This window comes from Siniperca chuatsi, linkage group LG15 (assembly GCF_020085105.1).
Source record: "Siniperca chuatsi isolate FFG_IHB_CAS linkage group LG15, ASM2008510v1, whole genome shotgun sequence".
Classification (NCBI taxonomy): Eukaryota; Metazoa; Chordata; class Actinopteri; order Centrarchiformes; family Sinipercidae; genus Siniperca; species Siniperca chuatsi.
This window is the reverse complement of record NC_058056.1, coordinates 27,824,429-27,844,449: the sequence shown is the minus strand read 5'-3', so window position 1 is coordinate 27,844,449 and position 20,021 is coordinate 27,824,429. Positions and strand designations below refer to the sequence as shown.

Genomic DNA, 20,021 nt, shown 5'->3' with positions numbered 1-20,021 from the left:
CTTCTGTTGCTGCCCCTCGCCTGCCATTTTGCTTCACTGTATTCATTCAGTTTGACATCATTTTCATGCCAATATCTGTTTCGGAGAGGGGTCATTTTGTTTTAATTTGCTCTAATGAATCAGCAGTGACTGACAGTAGACACAGAAGCTGCAATAGAACCAGTTAACTTTTCACAACAATGAAAGAAATAGGTTGATTTAACAGTTATTATTTCTGTAAGTTGACTTAGAACAACCTGTACAGCTGCAAACATCTGATTCATCTTGCGCGTGAAATGTAGCTAGGTAGCTAGCTAGCTAGCTATATAGCCTACAAAGAAGACGTGCCCATTCTTAATCCTACCTTTAAAGCCCTGTTTGGTTGAAAACAGATGTCAGTGAGTACATAGTGTCAATATGCATAGCAACTACCCTCTACTGGTTGAAACCCGGCTATTGCAATTGAATTTTGCTATTGGCTGATCTGGAGGCAGGTGACGTATATGGTGGCAGCTTTCGTCACCACCCAGCCCCCGCAGCTCAGCGCTATGTAACGTCACACGTTTCGTTGCTCTGATTGGTTGTAGGTCTATTCAATTGCATCCCCTTCCATTTTTTGAATTTTTAAATCAGAATGGTTTCTTTAGGCGAACAAACTCTTTGTCATTAGTCGCTCCACAACATGTTAACAAACCACAATTTATGAGCCATGTTTTCCTCTTTATTGTCATTTGGTTACTGGTCAGCAGGTGTCACTGATTGTTACCATGGAAACACTGGTCAGCGGGTGTCACAGATTGTTACCATGGACTGTTACCACGGAAACACTGGTCAGCAGGTGTCACTGATTGTTACCATGGAAACACTGGCCAGCGGGTGTCACTGACTGTTACCATGGAAACATGAGTTTTAGTTCTGAGTTAGCCTAGGGGTAGAGTGGCTATCTTCTGGGGGCAACAGCCAACTTTTCAGGGCGTCCGATGTAGCTAGCAGATATCCGGATAACGGATATCCGAGCCAAGACTTCCTCTTCCGTGCACCGGTCATTGTTTACAGTCCGATTAGCAATCTGGGAACCCATCGCTATCGTCTGATGATGATTTGAATGCAGATAAATTTCTAAAAAGCTAATAAAAAGCTAATCTCTAGGGTTCCGAGATTGCTAAAAAGCTAAATCGTCGTCAAACGATAGCCGATGGATTCCATCTTTGTCGTAAACATGGGAATCTTCACGTCATCGGACACCTCAAGATGATTGTAGAGTTGTAGAGCCGGTTGTGTGGGGTTAAAAATATTATGCAGTGACATTATAGCACTATATCCATTAAATTTGAATTTAATTAACCTGAATAATGTAGTTTGACTAATTTGAGGCGTCAGTGTTTTCAGGGACTTTCAATATTATTAAGCACCAAGTCATATATATGAAAAATAAAAAGGTTTCACAGTCATTTCGATGTTATATGTATGTGATTGTGTTTTTGATTTGATTTGTTTTGTTTTAATTGTTTAATTTGCACACTATTGAATTTTAGTGTTTGTCTTCATAACAAAATTTAATGAAAACAATAAATCAGTACAGTGGAGTAGTGAAATCCCATCATCCTCTGGGTTTATTGTGGATTGTAAACAACCTTAATCACTATGTGAGCTGATTAAAAAAACAGGAGGAAACAACAGAGTTTGTAAGCTAGCTCCCTGGTTAAAATCACAGCCAATAAAACCTGTCTGGAGGAGTGTTTCGGGAAATATCAGGATGTTTTTTTAAAGGTCGTTTATGACCAATCAGCCCGCTTAGCTGGAGTTGCCTGTTAAACCATAAAAAGTCAATTTGTTTCCTGCACACTTCGAGCTGTTGCTGAGACTAGCAGAGAGCTGTTAACAAAAGTGTTTTTAACCGAGTGTCAGCATCCTGACAAAGGAGGAGGAGGAGACAGGAGAAAAGGTAGAGGAGGTAGAGGAGGGGGGAGATGAAGAGTAAGACAGATTGAAGGGTTAATTAAAGATGGTGGGGTACTGTAAACGAGATGGAATAATAATCAGGAGGAAGAGGAGGAGGATAGGGAGGAAGAGGGTGGGGGAAGGAAGAGTGGAAGTACACATTTAGCAAAGCATAAAGTGATGAAGAAGGAAGGAAGAGGAGGAAAAGCATGAGGAAGAAGCATAGAAAGGTCAGTGAGTAAAGAGTGGAGGAGGAAGGGGAGAGGAGGACGACAATGATACATAATACATACAACTCCAGCTCCTTTCAGTGTTTACACCATCAACGCTTACACTTCAACCGACACTTCAACACCATTCAGCACTTGTAATTCAGATGACACTTCTACTGCTTTCAGGTTTTTAACTTCAAGTGACTCTTTTCATTACATGCTCATTTCCTTTGTTGCTTAAATTACATCTGCCACTTTAGTGGTTTTGTTTCAACCAACACTTAAACTCCTTTCAGTCCCTTTCCTACAAATGACTTCAGTTCTGAACTGACGCGTCATTGTCTTTAACTGCTTAAATTTCATCCACTTAAATTTCTTTCAGTGATTCTGTTTCAACTGCCTCTTATTCAACTTCTTTCAGTACTTCAAATCCAGTGCTGTATTTCAAATTACTCTCCAACTGCTTATGTTTTAACTGGCTCTTCAACTCCTTTCAGCACTTTCACTTCAGCTGACAACTTCTGTCAGTGCTTAAATTGGATCTGCTACTTAAGTTTCTTTCAGTATATGAATTTCAACTGCCACTTCAAATCTTTTTAGCATTTCAAAGTCAGTGCTGTCCATCAAATGACTCTTCAACTCCTTTCAGTGCGATCACTTCAACTAATACTTACTTCTTTCAGGGCTTAAAAATCATCTGCCACTTAATTTTCTTTCAGTGCTTCTGTTTAAACTGCCACTTCACTTTCAGAGCTTCAAATGTAGTGCTGTACTTCGGATGACTTTCAATGAAGTCCTATCAGCACACTCACTTCAAGTGACACTTCAACTTCTTTAAGTGGTTACACTTCAACTTTCAGCGCTTCAACTTAAGCTATTACTCCAACAAAAGCATCTATAAGAAGCTCCAAAGGCTGCTTTTTTTTTACAACAATCAAGCTCTTTTAAAAGTTTTAAATACATTTTTTGTGGAAGCAAGCACACGAATTATACTTAATAATAATAATAATAATACTACCAATAATAATAGTAATAAAACATATATGTGTGACATGTTGGAAATAAAACAGTGTGCTAGCATTAATAAAAAGCTTCTTCTTCTTTTTTTAAATAAAAGTTTAGAAAGATGGATCAAACTTGCATACGCACAGAGGAAAAATGCACACACATTCGTCAAAACAAACACACAAATACAGACGTTATGCAAATGTACACACACACACACACACACACTGCACTGGGTGGTGACAAAGAGGCAGGAAATTGGGAAGCAGCAGCTGTCAGGCCGTTAGCGTAGCGCAGTGTGAACACCTGAGTCCTGAGCTGGACGGCAGCCAGACAGACGAGTCTGACACCAAACTGAGATGGAAGATCTTTATTAAACACATCTGGATTATTTTAGGTGTTTATCAGGCTGCCAGAAATGTTTGCAAAACCTGCCCCCTAAACATAACCAGTGAGTCGATACCTGCAAGAGGCTTTCTTTTGTTTCGTTAGTTCAAGATTTATTCGAATCCTCTTGTGATTTGAACTGATTGTTGGTTTTGGTCCTTTCATGGGATTTGTTCAGTGGTGGAAGAAGTACTCAGAGCTTGTACTTAAGTAAAAGTAGTAATACCACAGTGTAGAAATACTCTGTAACAAGTAATAAAGTAAAAGTACTCATTATGCAGATTGGCCCATTTCAGAATAATATATATTATATCATTGGATTATAATTATTAATGCATTAATGTGTTCATCACTGCAGTGTTGCAGCTGGTAAAGGTGGAGCTAATCTTAACTACTTTATATACTGCTGGGTAGCTTGTGAATTTCACCAAAGGATCAATAAATCTTATCTTTACCCATAATATTACATCATCACTTATTTGTTGATTATATTTTGTACTATTAATCTGAATCTGCAAAGTAACTAAAGTTTTAAAATAAATGCAGTGGAGTACAATATGTGCCTCTGAGATGTAGTGGAGTAGAAGTATACAGTAGCAGATAATGGAAATACTCAAGTAAAGTACGTCAAAGTACCTTAAAATTGTACTTTCCACCACTGGATTTGTTGACAATAAGAAAAATACAGAATGTTGCTAAACTGGAAGGAAAACTGGAGCAGACGGAAAATTAAAAGGAAAGGGAAAGAGTGATGGTTTATGGTGTGTGTGTAAAAGAGAGCATCACCCAGGATGAGATACAGTATCTTCACACACACAAACACACTCATTCATCCAATGAGGTGAATTGAAGTGTGACCCGCTGAGCGTTTGACACCTTTACAGAATCAAACACACAACTTCCCTACTGCTCAGCCAAAAACACAACTTCACTTTCAGTCCAAGACTATTTTTACTTGATTTTCATTCCCTTTATTTATAGATATACATTTGGCAGAGTGTCTACATGTTTTAGCCAGACATGTCATAGATTGTTTCCTGCCTCCTCACCTGAAGATCATGTAAATCACTTCTCAAAACATATGTTAAAAAAAAGAAGCTTTTTATTAATGCTATAGCACGCTGTTTTATTTCCAACCTGTCTTATCTGTTTTATTATTATTGTTTTTATCTTGTAATATTGCTGGGCATTTTATTCCATTTTATTTTTGTACTATTTTTAATTGTCTGATTTTATTTGTCTCATTGCCTCCTGGTCCAACCAATCACTTTGTAAATTTGTTTTGAAAAGTGCTGTACAAATAAAGTTTCTTCTTCTTCTTCTTCTTCTTCTTGTAGTTATTTTCAGGATACGGAGGGCTACTCAGAAAGCTCATTTTTTTAGCCTATATTTGTCAGTGGTGGAAGAATTTGACTGAGTTATGACTCTGAGAAGGAGTGTGATTTTTGACTCAAATTCATCTCACGTAGTATCTTTGCCTCCTCTTCAGCTCTCCGGCGCCCCCTGTCTTTTTCCTGCTGAATGTCCATGCATGTCACAGACCATATCCTGTCATTTCTTGATGGTTAAAATGACATCCAGAGCAATGAGTTAAATTACAGACAAGCACAGTGAAGATTTCATTCCCCACTTCCCCCTGTGATGTTAATCCCGTGTCATGGTTTTGTTATTTCCTGTGTTATTTTGTAAGTGTGCTGCCTCATGTGTCTTGTGTAGTTTTACTTCCTGCCTTTGCCTGCTTTTCCCTCCAGTTTTCATTGTTTGCTCCACCCTAATTAGTGTCGCCTGTGTCTAGTTATCCTGCCCTCACCTGTAAACTGTGTCAGTTCGTCTTGGTTTGTGTGCCTTGAGTTCCAGCCCTTTTTCCAGTGTTTCTCACGTTTGGACTTCCCACCTCGGTTATTTGGCCTTTGGATTTTTCTGCCTGCTCCTCATTGGATTTGTTGCCTGTGTTTGCACTTCCTGATTTTGATCTCTGCCTGCCTGACCACTCCTGTAAGCCTTTGTTCACTGACTTTATTAAACCGTTGCACTGTGCCTCTGCCTCCTGTGTCTGCAGTTGGGTCCACTCCCTCGTTTTCTCTGTTGCCCTGTCTCGGCACTGAACTTGATAGTAATAGATAGTCCGTCGTGAATGGGCGTTAAACCTGCCCCCACCCCTCCCAGCTGTGATGTCACCATCCAGCCTCTCTTACCTGACAGCACGGCCTCCACCAGGTCTCCCTCCTGTATCTGAGAGGCAGAGCGCAGCAGCTGCAGCACGTTCTCTGATGTCTGGTCATGACGAAACAGCAGGATCTTCTCATACATCCCATAGAAAACACACTCTGGTATCTGACAGAAACAGAACAGTGAACAGACAGTACAAAGTGGCAGATTATCCAGGCATGTTGGGGAAAATGGGTGAAGCAAAATCTCTCAGAGCCTGAGAGAGAACCAGCAGAACAACACATAAAACTGCAGTGAGCTGAAATTCTAACCGATTTATTTTCCTCACTTTTATTATAGCAATTAATGTTTTGTAGCTGCAGTTTCAGGGTGTAGAGTTGTTTACTGTTTCAGAGTTTTATTTTAATGATGTGTTCGAACACACAAACACAGGAGTGTCCCAGATAATTTAACAATACTAAGGGTCCATGTTACGGCCATGAGTTGTAATCCTTAAACTTCATGTTGGCTCTAAATACTACGTTACCCATGAAGCTCAGCTGCTGCTTCTATGGAGAAGAAGCCAGTTAGAGGTTTGAATCGCAGGTGTCTCAAATTCAGTTACAGTTGTGAACAGCGGTGGAAAGTACATTTACTCAAGTTCTGTACTTAAGTACAATTTTGAGGTTCTGTTAAGATAGATAATAAGATACCATACATTTTTTAAAGATTAAACCAGTGGTCGCCCACCTTTTTGACTTGTCTTATATAAAATCAGTGTGTAGTTGTGTGTCCTTGTCATGTTTCAGATGTCTCTGAGTTCTTATCAGTTCCACCAAAGAGACACTTCTTCTCCGTGGAGCTTGTCTCTGCTGCTTTGGTGCTACGGGAACAAAAAGCTGCCGTGGCTGAGTCGCTCTCCTCCTGGACCTGTCTAGTTCACCTGGAACGGTATAGCCAATCAGAGGCAGAGTAGGGGCAGGTTCCTGCAAGGCTGGGTAGGTGCGCCCAGCCAGTCAGTTTAGTCTCTCTCTAAGAGGAGCACACAACAGAATTTAGCTCTGTGATGGATGTTTGTCATTGAAATGCACCTTGGGAGTTGTAGTTGGCTTCTCTCCTTCAGTTTTTACGTCCACAGGCTTCTTGTACCATGAAGTTTTATCAAAGAACATATATTTTACATCTTTAGTACTGACGATTCAACCAAGAGAGTTCACATGTTTTCAGGTCTATCTTAATACAATACTCACAAACTCTATTGAAAGGGTTATTTGTGGCTGTAATTGTTCCTCCTGTCCATACTGGCTGTATGGACAGGAGTAACAAATACGGTGACAAACAATTTTAATGTATATGGACATGTGAATATTATATTATAGATCTGCGATTTTAATTATGTTCATGCCAATGAAGCAATTTAAATTTGAGAGAGACAAGAAAAAAGAAACAAGGATCTTTGATCTTCATCAGCAGATGAATAAATCATTGAAATTATCATCAGGAGGTGATGGACAGAATAATCTAACAGAATAAATGAATACAAAAACACTAATGTAGTAAATTTACAGAGAGTGAACTCCGTTGGAACATCATCATGTTCATGTTATGAACTTCTGGAAATTAACTCACAACTTCAGACTGCAATAATCCCGTCAAATTAATCTAAAAAGTATTATAACATTATCTGACAATTAATTATATTCACATGATTTATTATATTTTGGACATTTTGGCTTGTTAAAAGTAGTCATCATCTCACGAATATAAAATGCCACTTCTGTCGCAGCTGGATGAAGGAGACAGAAGACGACACAGAAGCGTTGATTCAGACATATTCTAGCAAAACTATGACGGTTTTGGACACGTTGATCATACAGATGTGAAGGACAGAAGAGGGTTGTACTGCAACAACTTTCAGTGGAGTTATGATTCTCTTTTCTGCCATAAAAATCAGAATCAGAAATACTTTATTGATCCCTGAGGGGAAACTCTTTTGTTACAGCAGCTCGGCTTTACGTCAGTGCACACAGGAAGAGAAGTACTAAGCAAAAAACTATAATACAGGTCAGAAAATAAATTAAGTACCAGGTGGGTATAAGTATAAAATAAAACAAATCTGAAGTACAAAGTGGGTTTACCGGTTGATGATAATAATACGGTATAAAGTAATAGTGCATGAACTGTCAAGTTAAGTGTAGCTTATTAAGATTATAATGAGACGGAGGATATTATTGCACAGCGTCAACATTGAAATCCATCATGACTTCAGACTGACCAGTAGGACAGAACAGGAGGAGAATCACTTTAAAACACATCTAAGGTCATTATCTAAAGTTCTAAAGTTTGCTTAAATTGGTCCTCACAAGGACAGAAGTATAAGAGCACACACACACACACACACACACACACACACACACACACAGTGGAGTGACACCACAGGAAGGTAAAGGTGCAGTTCGCTGTTATGTTGAAGATCGATGAGGCGTCGCTGAAACGAGCAACACATCGACCAACTGCAAAGCACCGCTGAGACTGCTATCGACCACACACACACACACACACTTCACCTGCAGAAATAGCACATATGCAACATCAGTGAAACATACAAACACTAACATGAGACACACACAGGAAGAATATCCTGGAAAACATGGCTTGTTACAATGAACTGGTGATAAACCTAGTATTAATAATAATTATACTTTCTATGCTGTAGTAGTTTTGAAACCACATATGGTGTCCAACAAAATAAGGAACATGTTACTGCATCAAAAACTAATATTATAATATATAATAATGTAACAACTAATTTTGGCGAGTACTTTTATACTTTAAGTCGATTTTCTTGGTAATGCTAATGTACTTTTTCTGAAGTAAAAACATCTTAATACTTCTTCCACCACAGAATGATACTGATATTTAATTAAAGCTGTCACCAGTATGAGTTGTAACCGGTCCATCATCAGCATCCTTCAGGCTTCTGGACAAATTCTGTGTGAGTCTATTCCCTGACAGTAAGTAACCTTAATGAAATACATTAAATAAAGTTCAGTTTTGTTCCTGTTTTGTGCCTGTTGTGTGCTGGGAGGATAAATAGAGAGAGATCATGCCCATGGTTTGTGAACATGCATGTAAACCTGTAAACAGACTAATATCTGACGTTAGTGGAGCGCGGTTACGCTCTGCAATCCCTTCGGCTGGTCTGCAGTGCCCCTGTGTTAATTCGCCATATTTCTGAGAGTTAGATGGATGTCAATCTCATGTCTGTGTGTCGGGACATGGTTAGCCTAGCTTAGCATAAAGACTCGAAACAGGGGGAAACAAAGTTAAAAAATACACCTCCGAACACCTCTAAAGCTCGCTAATTAATTATGCTGTATCTCATTTGTTTAATCTGGACGCAAACAGAAATGTAAACACCAATGTTTGTGGTTTTAGAGGGAGTTACATAATGGAACTATTGTATCCATTCACCCAATACTTCTGTGTCTCCGGCTATAGCGACTGCACCGACTGTTGTTACTGTTGTTCAACAAGAAATAGTTCCAGCACGTAACTCCTCCTAAAAATGAGGATGCCGTCTTCACACATAGCTAGCCAGCTAGCTACCTAGCTACATCCATGGAAAATAGCAACAATAACAATGGTGTCTTACTCTTCGATTGACATGACATTGTTAGATTAACGTCCTCTACAACAGCTACTGTTGGACGGCAGCAGGACGGATACGTTACTTGCTACTGAACAAAACAAAGTAACCCCCCTTTCCCAAAAAGAAATCATCTAACATACATAACATGTGAACAGCTAGCCTGGCTCTGTCCAAAGTTCAATAATACACCTACCAACACCTCTAAAGCTCACTGATTAACACGCTGTATCTCGTTTGTTTAATCTGAACACAAGCAGAAATGTAAAAATGTGGTTCTTTGTGGTTTTAGAGATGAGATGGACGAGAGTGGTCGCAGGAGAAAGGAGGAGAAGAAGAAGAAGCAGGAGAGGAGGAGGTGAAAGAGGACATTAAGAAAGAATGATAGGAGGAGGAGGAGGAGGGGGAGGAGGAAGAGAGAGAAATTGAATGTGAGGAAGACAAGAATGGAACAATGATTTGGAGGAAGAGGAGGGAGGGGGTAAGGAGATGATCAGGAGAGAGACGGAGGAAGCAGAAAATGCTGTAGAACATGATGAAGAGGAGGAGACTCTTCACTTTTCACGTTCTCACTCATTAGGCCTTCACCTCTCTCTCTCTCTCGTAGCCCATCTGTGAGTGGCACTCTCTCACCCCTCTTCCTCTGTAGTGCCCCCGTCTCTCTGCCTCTCAATAAGATCCTCAACAATACACTTCATAGATACATCTTTATGTGTGTGTGTGTGTGTGTGTGTGTGTGTGTGTGTGTGGTGTCACCATAGCAGCAGTGCTAGTCTTGTTGTCATGGCAGCAAGAACTCAAGGCTGATTCCTCTCCTCCGTCTCTTTCTGTTCAGTTCAGTTCAGTTCAATACTTTCTGTACAGAATGTACTATACCATATATTAAACTGCAGCTAACTGACTGCCCTGCAAGGCATTGTGGGTGTCGGGGTCTTGGTGCAGTAGTTTTCGCTACAGAAAAGCTCAGCTGACTGTTTTCTTTAGACCCGAACACATTCACTTGTTGCTCAGCAAATTTCTCTAAAACAACGCAAAGTTCCTGATCAAAGAGTGAAGTGAATGACGTATTGATAAATCACTTCCTGTCTTGCCTCTGTTCCACTCGCTTCTGTAAGTCAAAACAATCTCTCAAAGTTTTCTTTAATTGGGTTTACTCTCTATAATATAAGACAAATGAGGACAGCTACTACAGACCTTGATATTAGTATTTGAACGTTAACGTGTCGGCATACAAAAAGCTGCAGCTCCGATGAAGGTTTCCCAGCAGTAACTATTTTTAAACTTTGTTTCCCTGTTTCCAGTCTTTATGCTAAGCTAGGCTAACCACGTCCTGACTCCAGCTCTTTACTGAACACTCATGACGTGAGACTGATATCCATCTGGACATCTAACTCTCAGAGAGAAAGAGGATAAACGTAGTTTCAAAAATATAGAACTATTCCTTTAACCCGGTGAGTGTTTTCACGGCTAACAGAAACGCTGACAAAACTACAAAAATAAGACACAAGTTGTAATTAAGTCGGAATTTAAGAGTTTGTTTCATAAAGAGTGAATGGAAGAGGAGGTTGAGTGGTGTTTACTGCAGCCACCAACTGAAAACAAGAGATCAATATCACACACACACACACACACACACACACACACACCTACTAACAGGGCTCATATACAGTCCAGTCCAGCTCTCTCACCAGTCGACTTCCTCGCCGGTATGTTCCTGGTCAGACTCGTTATCGCTGCTATTAAACTTGTTTACGTTTCATCAGGCTGCAAAAAGCGTGAAACTGTTCTGTTTCCTTTTGACTTTTTCAGGAGTTTTCGTGGATGTTTGTTTTTTGGCTGTACAACATTTTGATTATAACAATCTTATTAAGAAACGACTGGCCTCTGTGGCTTGTTTTTGACCATCAGTGGTGCTGTAGAGTCTCCACATTAACCTCTTGACTAAAAGGAAATAAATCACAATTCTCTGTGAGGCCTTATTCAGTACAAAAGACCGAATAAAAGACCGCTAATAGACCTTTTTCACAGCTGCCATGTGGAAACGTCACAGCAGGACAAGCACAGGTGTAATCAATAACATCAATAACAACTGCATCCCATTTAGATTAGCCAGCTGAAGGGCCCTCCTATTGTAAATGCTGGCTCACTGTCACGGCTCACTGGGACACTTGTTGGAACTGAGCCATGGTTAATGTTATTAGTGCTTTTCCAATTCAGATTGTCTGCTGTGAAAAAGGTCTATTGAACGCAGCACAGTTGTGGGTTTACTGTGTGAAACAGGCTTTAGAAACACTTATTAGGTTTACAGCATCAGTCCGATCTCTGTGGCAGATTCACGCAGAAGACGCGCAGCTGTGTGTGTGTCGGTTAGCTCCTCGCTTACAACACCTAATGGGGATGAGAGAGGGCGATCACCATGGCGACAGCTGCGTGACGCCATTTATAAAAGTGCGTGTGTGTCGTCACGTGTGATCACTGTTATTTAGTGACATCAACAGTGACAGCAGCATCTGTGTGTGTTTAAATCTGTGTGTGTGTGTGTGTGTGTGTGTGTGTGTGAGCTGTAGAGGCTGATAAAGACAAAGATGTGTACTCTCTGTGTTCATACACTAATAAAGTATCAAGCTGAGACTGAACGAGATGCAACTGGAAAGAGTTAGAACATGTAACATTTACTTAGTGGAGATTTACACATTAAATTAAAATAGGTTGCACCACACAAACTAGTTTTTACATAGAGACTGGCTGTTACTAAATATTTACACCCAGCAGTGCTGCAAAGTAACAATACTCACTTGAGTATTTCCATTTTATGCTACTTTACACTTCTACTCCTCCACAATGCAATTTGCGATTCCAATGAAATTCCAATAATTGATATTGCACAGAAACGTCACCATTATAAATGCTACTGTGGCGGAGCCTTAACACCGTTCAGATTGTAACCTTGTATCTGTTGATTCATTCCTTTATGTTTGATGCGACGTCACAGTGAACTTAAGCAGCACTCATGTTTGTATCATTTTGAATTTGAGGTACGCAAAGACTCAAAAACAATATACAGTATAAACGAGTGAGGAAGTCCTCCAAATTTAACAACACAATACGTTTTGCAAAATCTCATGTTCAGACTCAACCCAACAACACGTCGGCCCGTCTCTCAGTACCGTCTGACTTCCTGTCTGCGGCTCTCAGCTGCGAGCCCATTGGTTCCTGCTGAAGACTTAAATATCTTTAAAAACACAGATCTATAGTTTCCTGTTTAAAAAGGCTTTCAGGCTGCTCGCTGTAGTTTTTATCAGACTAACAGGAGGAAACAGAGCATCTGTTGGGGACTATTTCCAGCGGCGGATGAATCCACATGTGGTGCTGTAGTGAGTGTTTGGGGCAGCAGGACGGTGTGTGTGGGACTGAGTCAGAATAACCTACAGTGTGTGTGTTCATGGTGATGAAGGAACATGTCACCCAGTGCAGCAGAGCGGCTCGCTGATGTGTTTTAATAGTTTCTGGACAACGACGGAGGAGGAAGATCCATCAGCTGTGATTCACACACACACACACACACCTGTTAGCAGAGACGTTCATGATGGTTTGGGTCTGAACGTGTTGATGAGAAGAAAAATAAAGAATATCAACAGACTTTAAGGAAAGAAGGGAAAACAAGAAATGGTGAAAGAACAAGAGGAAGAGAGGCAAAACGAGATGAAGCGAAAGATGAATAAAGAGACATGAATGGATTAAAAAAAGTGAGGAGATGAAAGAGAGAGAACAATGAGAGAAAACACACACACATCTGTTCTCTTCTGCTTCATTCAGTGTGTGTGTGTGTGTGTGTGTGTGTCTCATAATGGCCTTCAGAAGGACACTTCTCAGCCGCAATCATCATCAGTTGCCAGGCAACAAGGAGAAACCGCTACCGACAGAAACACAGCGCACACAGCTTTATTATTACCGTTGCAGAGTGGCAGAGGTGTGTGTGTGTGGGGTGTGTGTGTGTGTGTGTGTGTGTGTTGGGGTTGGACAGTGTTGGACAGTGTTTGGGTCATTACTGGGAAAAAGTCCCTCGTTACCTCCAGAGAACTGAAGCTGTTCCACTGTCTTCTGGCAAAGCAATACATTCACATTATGAATATCATCAGTGAAATTTTAGTCACATTTTTGTCGTGCATTTTTAACCTTTATGTCTTGTAAGCATTTTGAGGCTACAGATGTCTGCATCTTTGTTGTGTACAGTTACCATGGTTACAGGTGTTGTTCTCTATCGCAGGGTTAGTGTTAAAGGCTCTGTTTGCCTGTTGACGCCGCACGGTGTCCATGTGACTCTGCTCTGCAGCGATGTAACAGACTGACTCAGTAAATCCAGTTCTCATTATGAACCGCTCTTTCTGTCGTCCTCGCTCACCTAGCATTAGCATTAGCACAGCTACCTGTTCTCTCCACTGCAGAGCAGCCGATCACTCGGAAGCTGATTCACTCACCTGTTCACTAAAACACTGTCAGTTGTCTGAGTTTCTCTTGAGAGCAGAAGCTAAAATGTGGCAGTGATATTTCAACATCTAGAGGAAGACTTAGATGGCCGGACGTCGACATTTATCTTGGAACTTACTCATTCCTTCTGATAGCAACATGAATGCAACGTTAATGTAACATCCACAGCCCTTGGTAATGTTACATTAGCTTACTTTTTTATATATTATTATTATAATATTTGTCCAGAAACTGCAAACTCCTAAGAAGACAGTTGTGTTTCCACAGAGCTCTGTACAGCCTGAACAGTGACTTTAACCACAGTCTCTGCAAATCTATCCATCATCCTAATCTGACAGAACAGCCAACGAGCAGGCGGCTAAAGAACCCAAACAGCGTTATCTTTCCCCCCACACATTTTGCGTCAAGTCCCGCCCTACTGTGCTGTGATTGGCTAGTACTCGTTACTTCGAAGCGCCCTTGTGATTGGATGCTTGCTGTGAGCGCGGTTGTGTCCCTAGGATGAGGGAGATCCTAGGTGCTCCCTCGCTTGTAACTTACTGCCTTAAGTTTCTAGTAGGTCTTTATTATGATATAGGAAAGATCTGATTAGTTAATTTACCACTCTGAGGGGTATACATTAAGATATTAAGCACAGCCTTTTCCCTAGATAAAAAAACTAATAAAATTAATTTGAAGTAATTTTGCTTCTTGTTATCTTTTACAGTTCTCTAATCCTTTGTTTTTCTCGTTGTCAACACATGGTTATGGTTATGAATACGTGATTTCGTGAGAAGCAAATGTTATATGGACAAGGGGTTAAATTGCACAGTTAAATAGAGTTATATTTCTTTTTGTAGTATTATTACATTATCATCAACGTCAGTAGTGTTGCTAGTGGGACTTGAAATTCAACAGAAAAACCGGTGGAGCTAGCATCCAATCACAAATCGTCAAAGTAACAAGCTAGCCAATCACAGCTCAGTAGGGCGGGACTTCGGATAAAAATAACCACTTCAGTCCCAGCTCTGATTGGGCCTCAGATTCAAAACATTTAGAGGAAGAGAAACTTTGACTTTTGCAGAGAAACAGTTTGGTTGAGTTTCTGAAAACGTTTAAGAACATTTATTAAAAAAAAACATTTTCAAGCACATCTGTTTGCACACACACACACACACACACAACACACACACCTTCTCTTGTAAATCAGTTCATTTGGTGCTATTTGAAGTGTTAAGTACTGCATGTTGCGAGCAACGTCACACAGGTTTGGTGTGTGAACAGGTGTCGAGGTGACCTGCTGTACTTTATATTCCTCTACAACCTGCTAATAAACACTTTAATCAACAACCTGTGTGTGTGTGTGTGTTTGTCGCATGGTGTCAAGCCGTTATCGTCCTGGCTCTCAGGTTTCAGGTAAGTGTGTGTGTGTTGCGTTCAGGTGTAAAAGTCTCACGGTGCGGAAATGAGGTGATTTTCACCTGAAATGAGACGATTAGTGAATCTGAACAGAGATAACTCTGTGCGACTGAGGAAATGTCCGCACTAATGTGGATAAATGTGGCTTTTTAAATCTATTTTTGGCATTACATTAACTACATTAACACTAAGCAGGTGTTTTCCATCATTTTCTAATTTGTTCTCCAGAGCGAGTAACTCTGAAAATGCTGATTTCATGTTGCGGCACGCACTTCAGGGACTAAAGTCTGAATATTCTTCACATTTTGACCAGTTGTGTTTCCTTTCAGAAATTCTGTTGCAACAGGAAGAAATAAATCTGAGTGATGTTTGTCGTTGCAAATTCCATCAATTGCTAATCCCGTCCCACCCCATTTTCATTCCTTCCTGCCCCAAGTCCATTGATCCCATTTTAAACCTGTTCCCATCCCATCCCCGTCCCCGCCCAATCTCATCCTGATCCAGTCCTGATCCATCCCAATACAGTACTGATTCCCTCCCTCCCTCCCGATCCCATCCCAATCCCATCTGGAACCCATGCCAATCTTTTCCTAATTCTGTCCTTATCCTGCTAGGATCCCATCCAGATCCCATTCCAATCCTCTCACGATCCCTTTATGATTCAGTCCCAATCTCTATACTGTCCAGATTCCTTTCCAATCCCATTTTGATCCCATCCCGATCCTGTCCAGAACCTGCCCCAATCCTGCCCCAATACTGTTCCAAGCCCTTTGTGATCTCGAACCTGTTCCAGTCCCATCCCAATCCAGACACAATCTCATCCCAACACAGTTTCCATCCTGCCGTGCTCCCATCCCAATCCCCCAATCCCACTCCTGCTCCGATACCATCCTGATCCTCTCCCAATCCCATCCTGAACCCATCTCAACCCAGTCCCAATACCATCCGTCACTTTCTGTCCGACTCTCATTTAGATCCAGATCCTGTTCCAATCTTATTTCAATCTCGTCCCAATCCCCTCCCGACTTCCTCCCAACCCAGTCATGATACCATTACAATCCTGTTTGCTTTATTCCTGATCCTGTTTCACCCTGTTCCCATCAGGTCCAAATCCTGTCTCAGTCCCATCCAGATCCCATCCTGAATCCTGAAGTACCATATGTTTAGTACATTTACTCTTGAATTTATTTTAATGTATATCAGAGTAAAATGAGCCAAACAAAGCTTTATGCAAACAAAACAAACTGAATAAAAACATATTATAAAACAGGTAAATCAATAAATACATAATCCTTCCAGGCATATTGACATTGAGGGGTTTGATGTGTCACATGCAAGGACAAGATTGTGGCTTTTGGACTGGATTTTGGTCAGATTTGGTGTTGAGAGAGAGAGAGAGAGAGAGAGAGAGAGAGAAATCACATTCACAACAACATTATTGTTGTTTGTGTAAATGAGAGAGCTCACATTCACAAATTCATGACTTGTCTATGTGAGAAAGAGGACATCTATCACATTCATGAGGACATTTACACTGTCTGGGTGTGTGTTTCTGTGTAGTTTAATTGCTAACGCTTGGCAACAGCTTCAGTTCATAAAGCAAAAGCCAGAAAAACAGAGAAACCCCTGCAGAGCGAGCGAACAAAAGCAGAATTCATCTTGTTTCCAACGAGAAGTGACTGAGCCTCAGAGTGAGTCACCACACTGACTAACACTGGAGCAGATCGCTGCTTTCCAGGCTCACATACTGTACACTTCACACATGGAGGGAAATACTGCTAAACACACTGCAAGCCATCAGAGAAATGTTGTGTGTTCAAGTGTTCATCTGCAATAGTGATGTTTTTAGAGGCTTTGCAAATACATCTTAAGTCTCCTGTCAATTGCAACTCTCAGTACTGCAGAGGATACCTAAGATGTAGGTTTTGATTTATAGCTTGCCCATTAATATCACCACCACAATGCTAGATGGATGTATCATACAGACTACTGCCGTACGATCACCTTGTTTACAGTATGTCACCTTCCTTCATTCACTTGTAGACAGTGGTGGTCACGGTGAGCAGAAGGTTTGCAGTGGAGATGCCTTCGCTAGATGTGTGTAACTGAAAAGTGGCAGATTACCGAGTCTTTCTTCAACCTACTTAATGTTGTCTTCACTGTCAACAACCTTCACCAGCATCTGAAACCTGCAGGAGAAAAATTAAGATGCCCAAGCTGACCAATCACAGTTTTAGTCGTCTCTTCCATCAGCTATGGCGTAGCCGGCTACGTGCTTACACTCTGAAGCTACACTTTAACACGCATTTATAAATCCACCTTTAAAGCTAACACAATCTTACACCATCTCCACCTGGACCGGCATGGAATCTGTATCTGGTTGTTTAATGACATCTGATCTGATATTAATCAGCATTCTCATTATTAGGAAGGCAGAGCCAGCTCACTTGTCAACAAACACGGTGGTCAAGCTAAGCGATACAGGATACTTGCAAGGGACCACAACTATGATGGGGGGGTGGGGGGGCACATGATAATTGGAGATAACCACAGGCTACTTTTCAGTAGCCTTGCTAACTAGCAATGCTATTCATACTGTAAGTAAGCCAGGTGTGCAGACACAAATGCAACATTTCCCAGAAAAAACAGGTCCTTAACCTAAAAACCCCCCCCCCCGTCTTCTTCTCTTGTCGTTCTGGTATTTTCACTCTCCCTTTCCACCGCTGCATGTCTCCTTTCCAACCTCCAGTCAAACATCACACTGTCGCCAGCAGCAAATTTAAAAGAACAACAAGGTGACTCTGTGTTGCTGTCTCATTGTGTGAAAAAAATTACGTGAAACAAATGTGTCACTTTTTAAACAATTATTGGTCTAATTTGCCGCATCTTCAGTGATCCTGAGCTGCAGTGGAAACACAAACACAAATGTGCTACATGAACATTTAGTTCCTGAGGTCAGTTTCTGGGACTATTTTGGTTGAAACAACCCAAACATGAGTTAGTAGCCACATGAGGGTCCAGCAGGTCAAAAATACGTGTTGTCATAGACTGAAAGTGAGTGTTACTATAGATGTCATCACCTGTGGCTCTGCACATTATCTGTACATTACTGAATATTTCCCCCCTCTCACATACATACTGTACATGTACTGTCCCTACACGTGGGAAAACGTCAGCTACATGTCGTAGGTTTTCAGCACCAGACATTTTGGGATCCTTGCATGAGGTTGCCAAACGTTTTCACGTTGAGGCCAAATATCAGTTTTAACCTCATCAGTGAGAAATTCTGAAAAGACACGAGCTCTGATATGAAATTCTAGGAAACTGCAGAGCCCAATAGTCATACAACACGCTCGCACTTTCTTGTCCTGCAGTAAAGTTTTTAACCAGAACATGACTATAATGGAGGTCGTTTTGAGTTTCTTTGTCGTTCTGCGTCTCTTATTGGTTGTTTTGCATCTCTTTGTGATCATTTAGCGTCTCTTATTAGCTGTTTTGAGTTTCTTTGTCATCGTTTTGTGTCTCTTATTGGGTTTTTTGTGTCTCTTTGTCGTCGTTTTGTGTCTCTAATTGGTTGTTTTGAGTCTCTGTGGTCATTTAGCATCTCTTATTAGCTGTTCTGAGTTTCCTTGTCGTCGTTTTGTGTCTCTTATTGGTTGTTTTGAGTCTCTGTGGTCATTTAGCGTCTCTTATTAGCTGTTCTGAGTTTCCTTGTCGTCGTTTTGTGTCTCTTATTGGTTGTTTTGAGTCTCTGTGGTCATTTAGCGTCTCTTATTAGCTGTTCTGAGTTTCCTTGTCATCGTTTTGTGTCTCTTATTGGTTGTTTTGAGTCTCTGTGGTCATTTAGCGAGACGCTAAATGACGAAACGCTAAATGACCACAACCAATATTAGCAGTTTTTAGTCTCTTTGTCGTCGTTTTGTGTCTCTAATTGGTTGTTTTGAGTCTCTGTGGTCATTTAGCATCTCTTATTAGCTGTTCTGAGTTTCCTTGTCGTCGTTTTGTGTCTCTTATTGGTTGTTTTGAGTCTCTGTGGTTATTTAGCGTCTCTTATTAGCTGTTTTGAGTTTCCTTGTCATCGTTTTGTGTCTCTAATTGGTTGTTTTGAGTCTCTGTGATCATTTAGCGTCTCTTATTAGCTGTTTTGAGTTTCTTTGTCATCGTTTTGTGTCTCTTATTGGGTTTTTTGTGTCTCTTTGTCGTCGTTTTGTGTCTCTAATTGGTTGTTTTGAGTCTCTGTGGTCATTTAGCGTCTCTTATTAGCTGTTTTGAGTTTCTTTGTCGTCGCTTTGCGTCTCTTATTGGATGTATTGAGTCTCTTTGTGGTCGTTTTCTCTGGCCTGCCCCTGAACAAACCCTTTTCTATTCAGAAACATATAACCATAGAACCTAATACACACACTCACACACACTGCCCCTACTTATACTTATGACGCTGAATATCACTGACAGCATCAGGAGCCCCAGAACTCATAAAAACAAAAATATCATGTCTAGTTCTAGCTTTTTCCAGAGCTTTCAACCACATCTCCAGTCTTCTTCAGCAAATGCAGTTTGCTCAGTTTTCATCACACGGTAACCACACTGTAACCTATCACATGACCAAGTTTCCACACCTGACACATGACAACTCAGCCATCTCCATGACAACCGGGCAGACTCCGTCCGCCGATGAGGACTGTGGCTGTGTCCCAGTTCCATCCTACATACTGATTCTACGCAGGTTTTTAGTATATAGTGTATTCACATTTGAAAAGTGATGAAATAAAGTTTACTCAAATCAGTCAGAATGACTAAATACGGTCGGTTTTTGA

The 20,021-nt window shown here is 40.8% G+C and overlaps 1 protein-coding gene across 2 annotated transcripts in view; it reads right to left on the bottom strand.

Moving 5' to 3' along the window:
• The window catches only part of prkd1 (protein kinase D1), a 49,950-nt gene that overhangs the window by 28,211 nt on the left and 1,718 nt on the right, over window positions 1-20,021 (bottom strand). For both annotated transcript variants that reach the window (XM_044167024.1, XM_044167023.1), the window contains exon 2: window positions 5,720-5,858. In XM_044167024.1, the coding sequence (XP_044022959.1) occupies window positions 5,720-5,858 (139 nt within the window). The remainder of the gene's footprint in view (window positions 1-5,719; window positions 5,859-20,021) is intronic.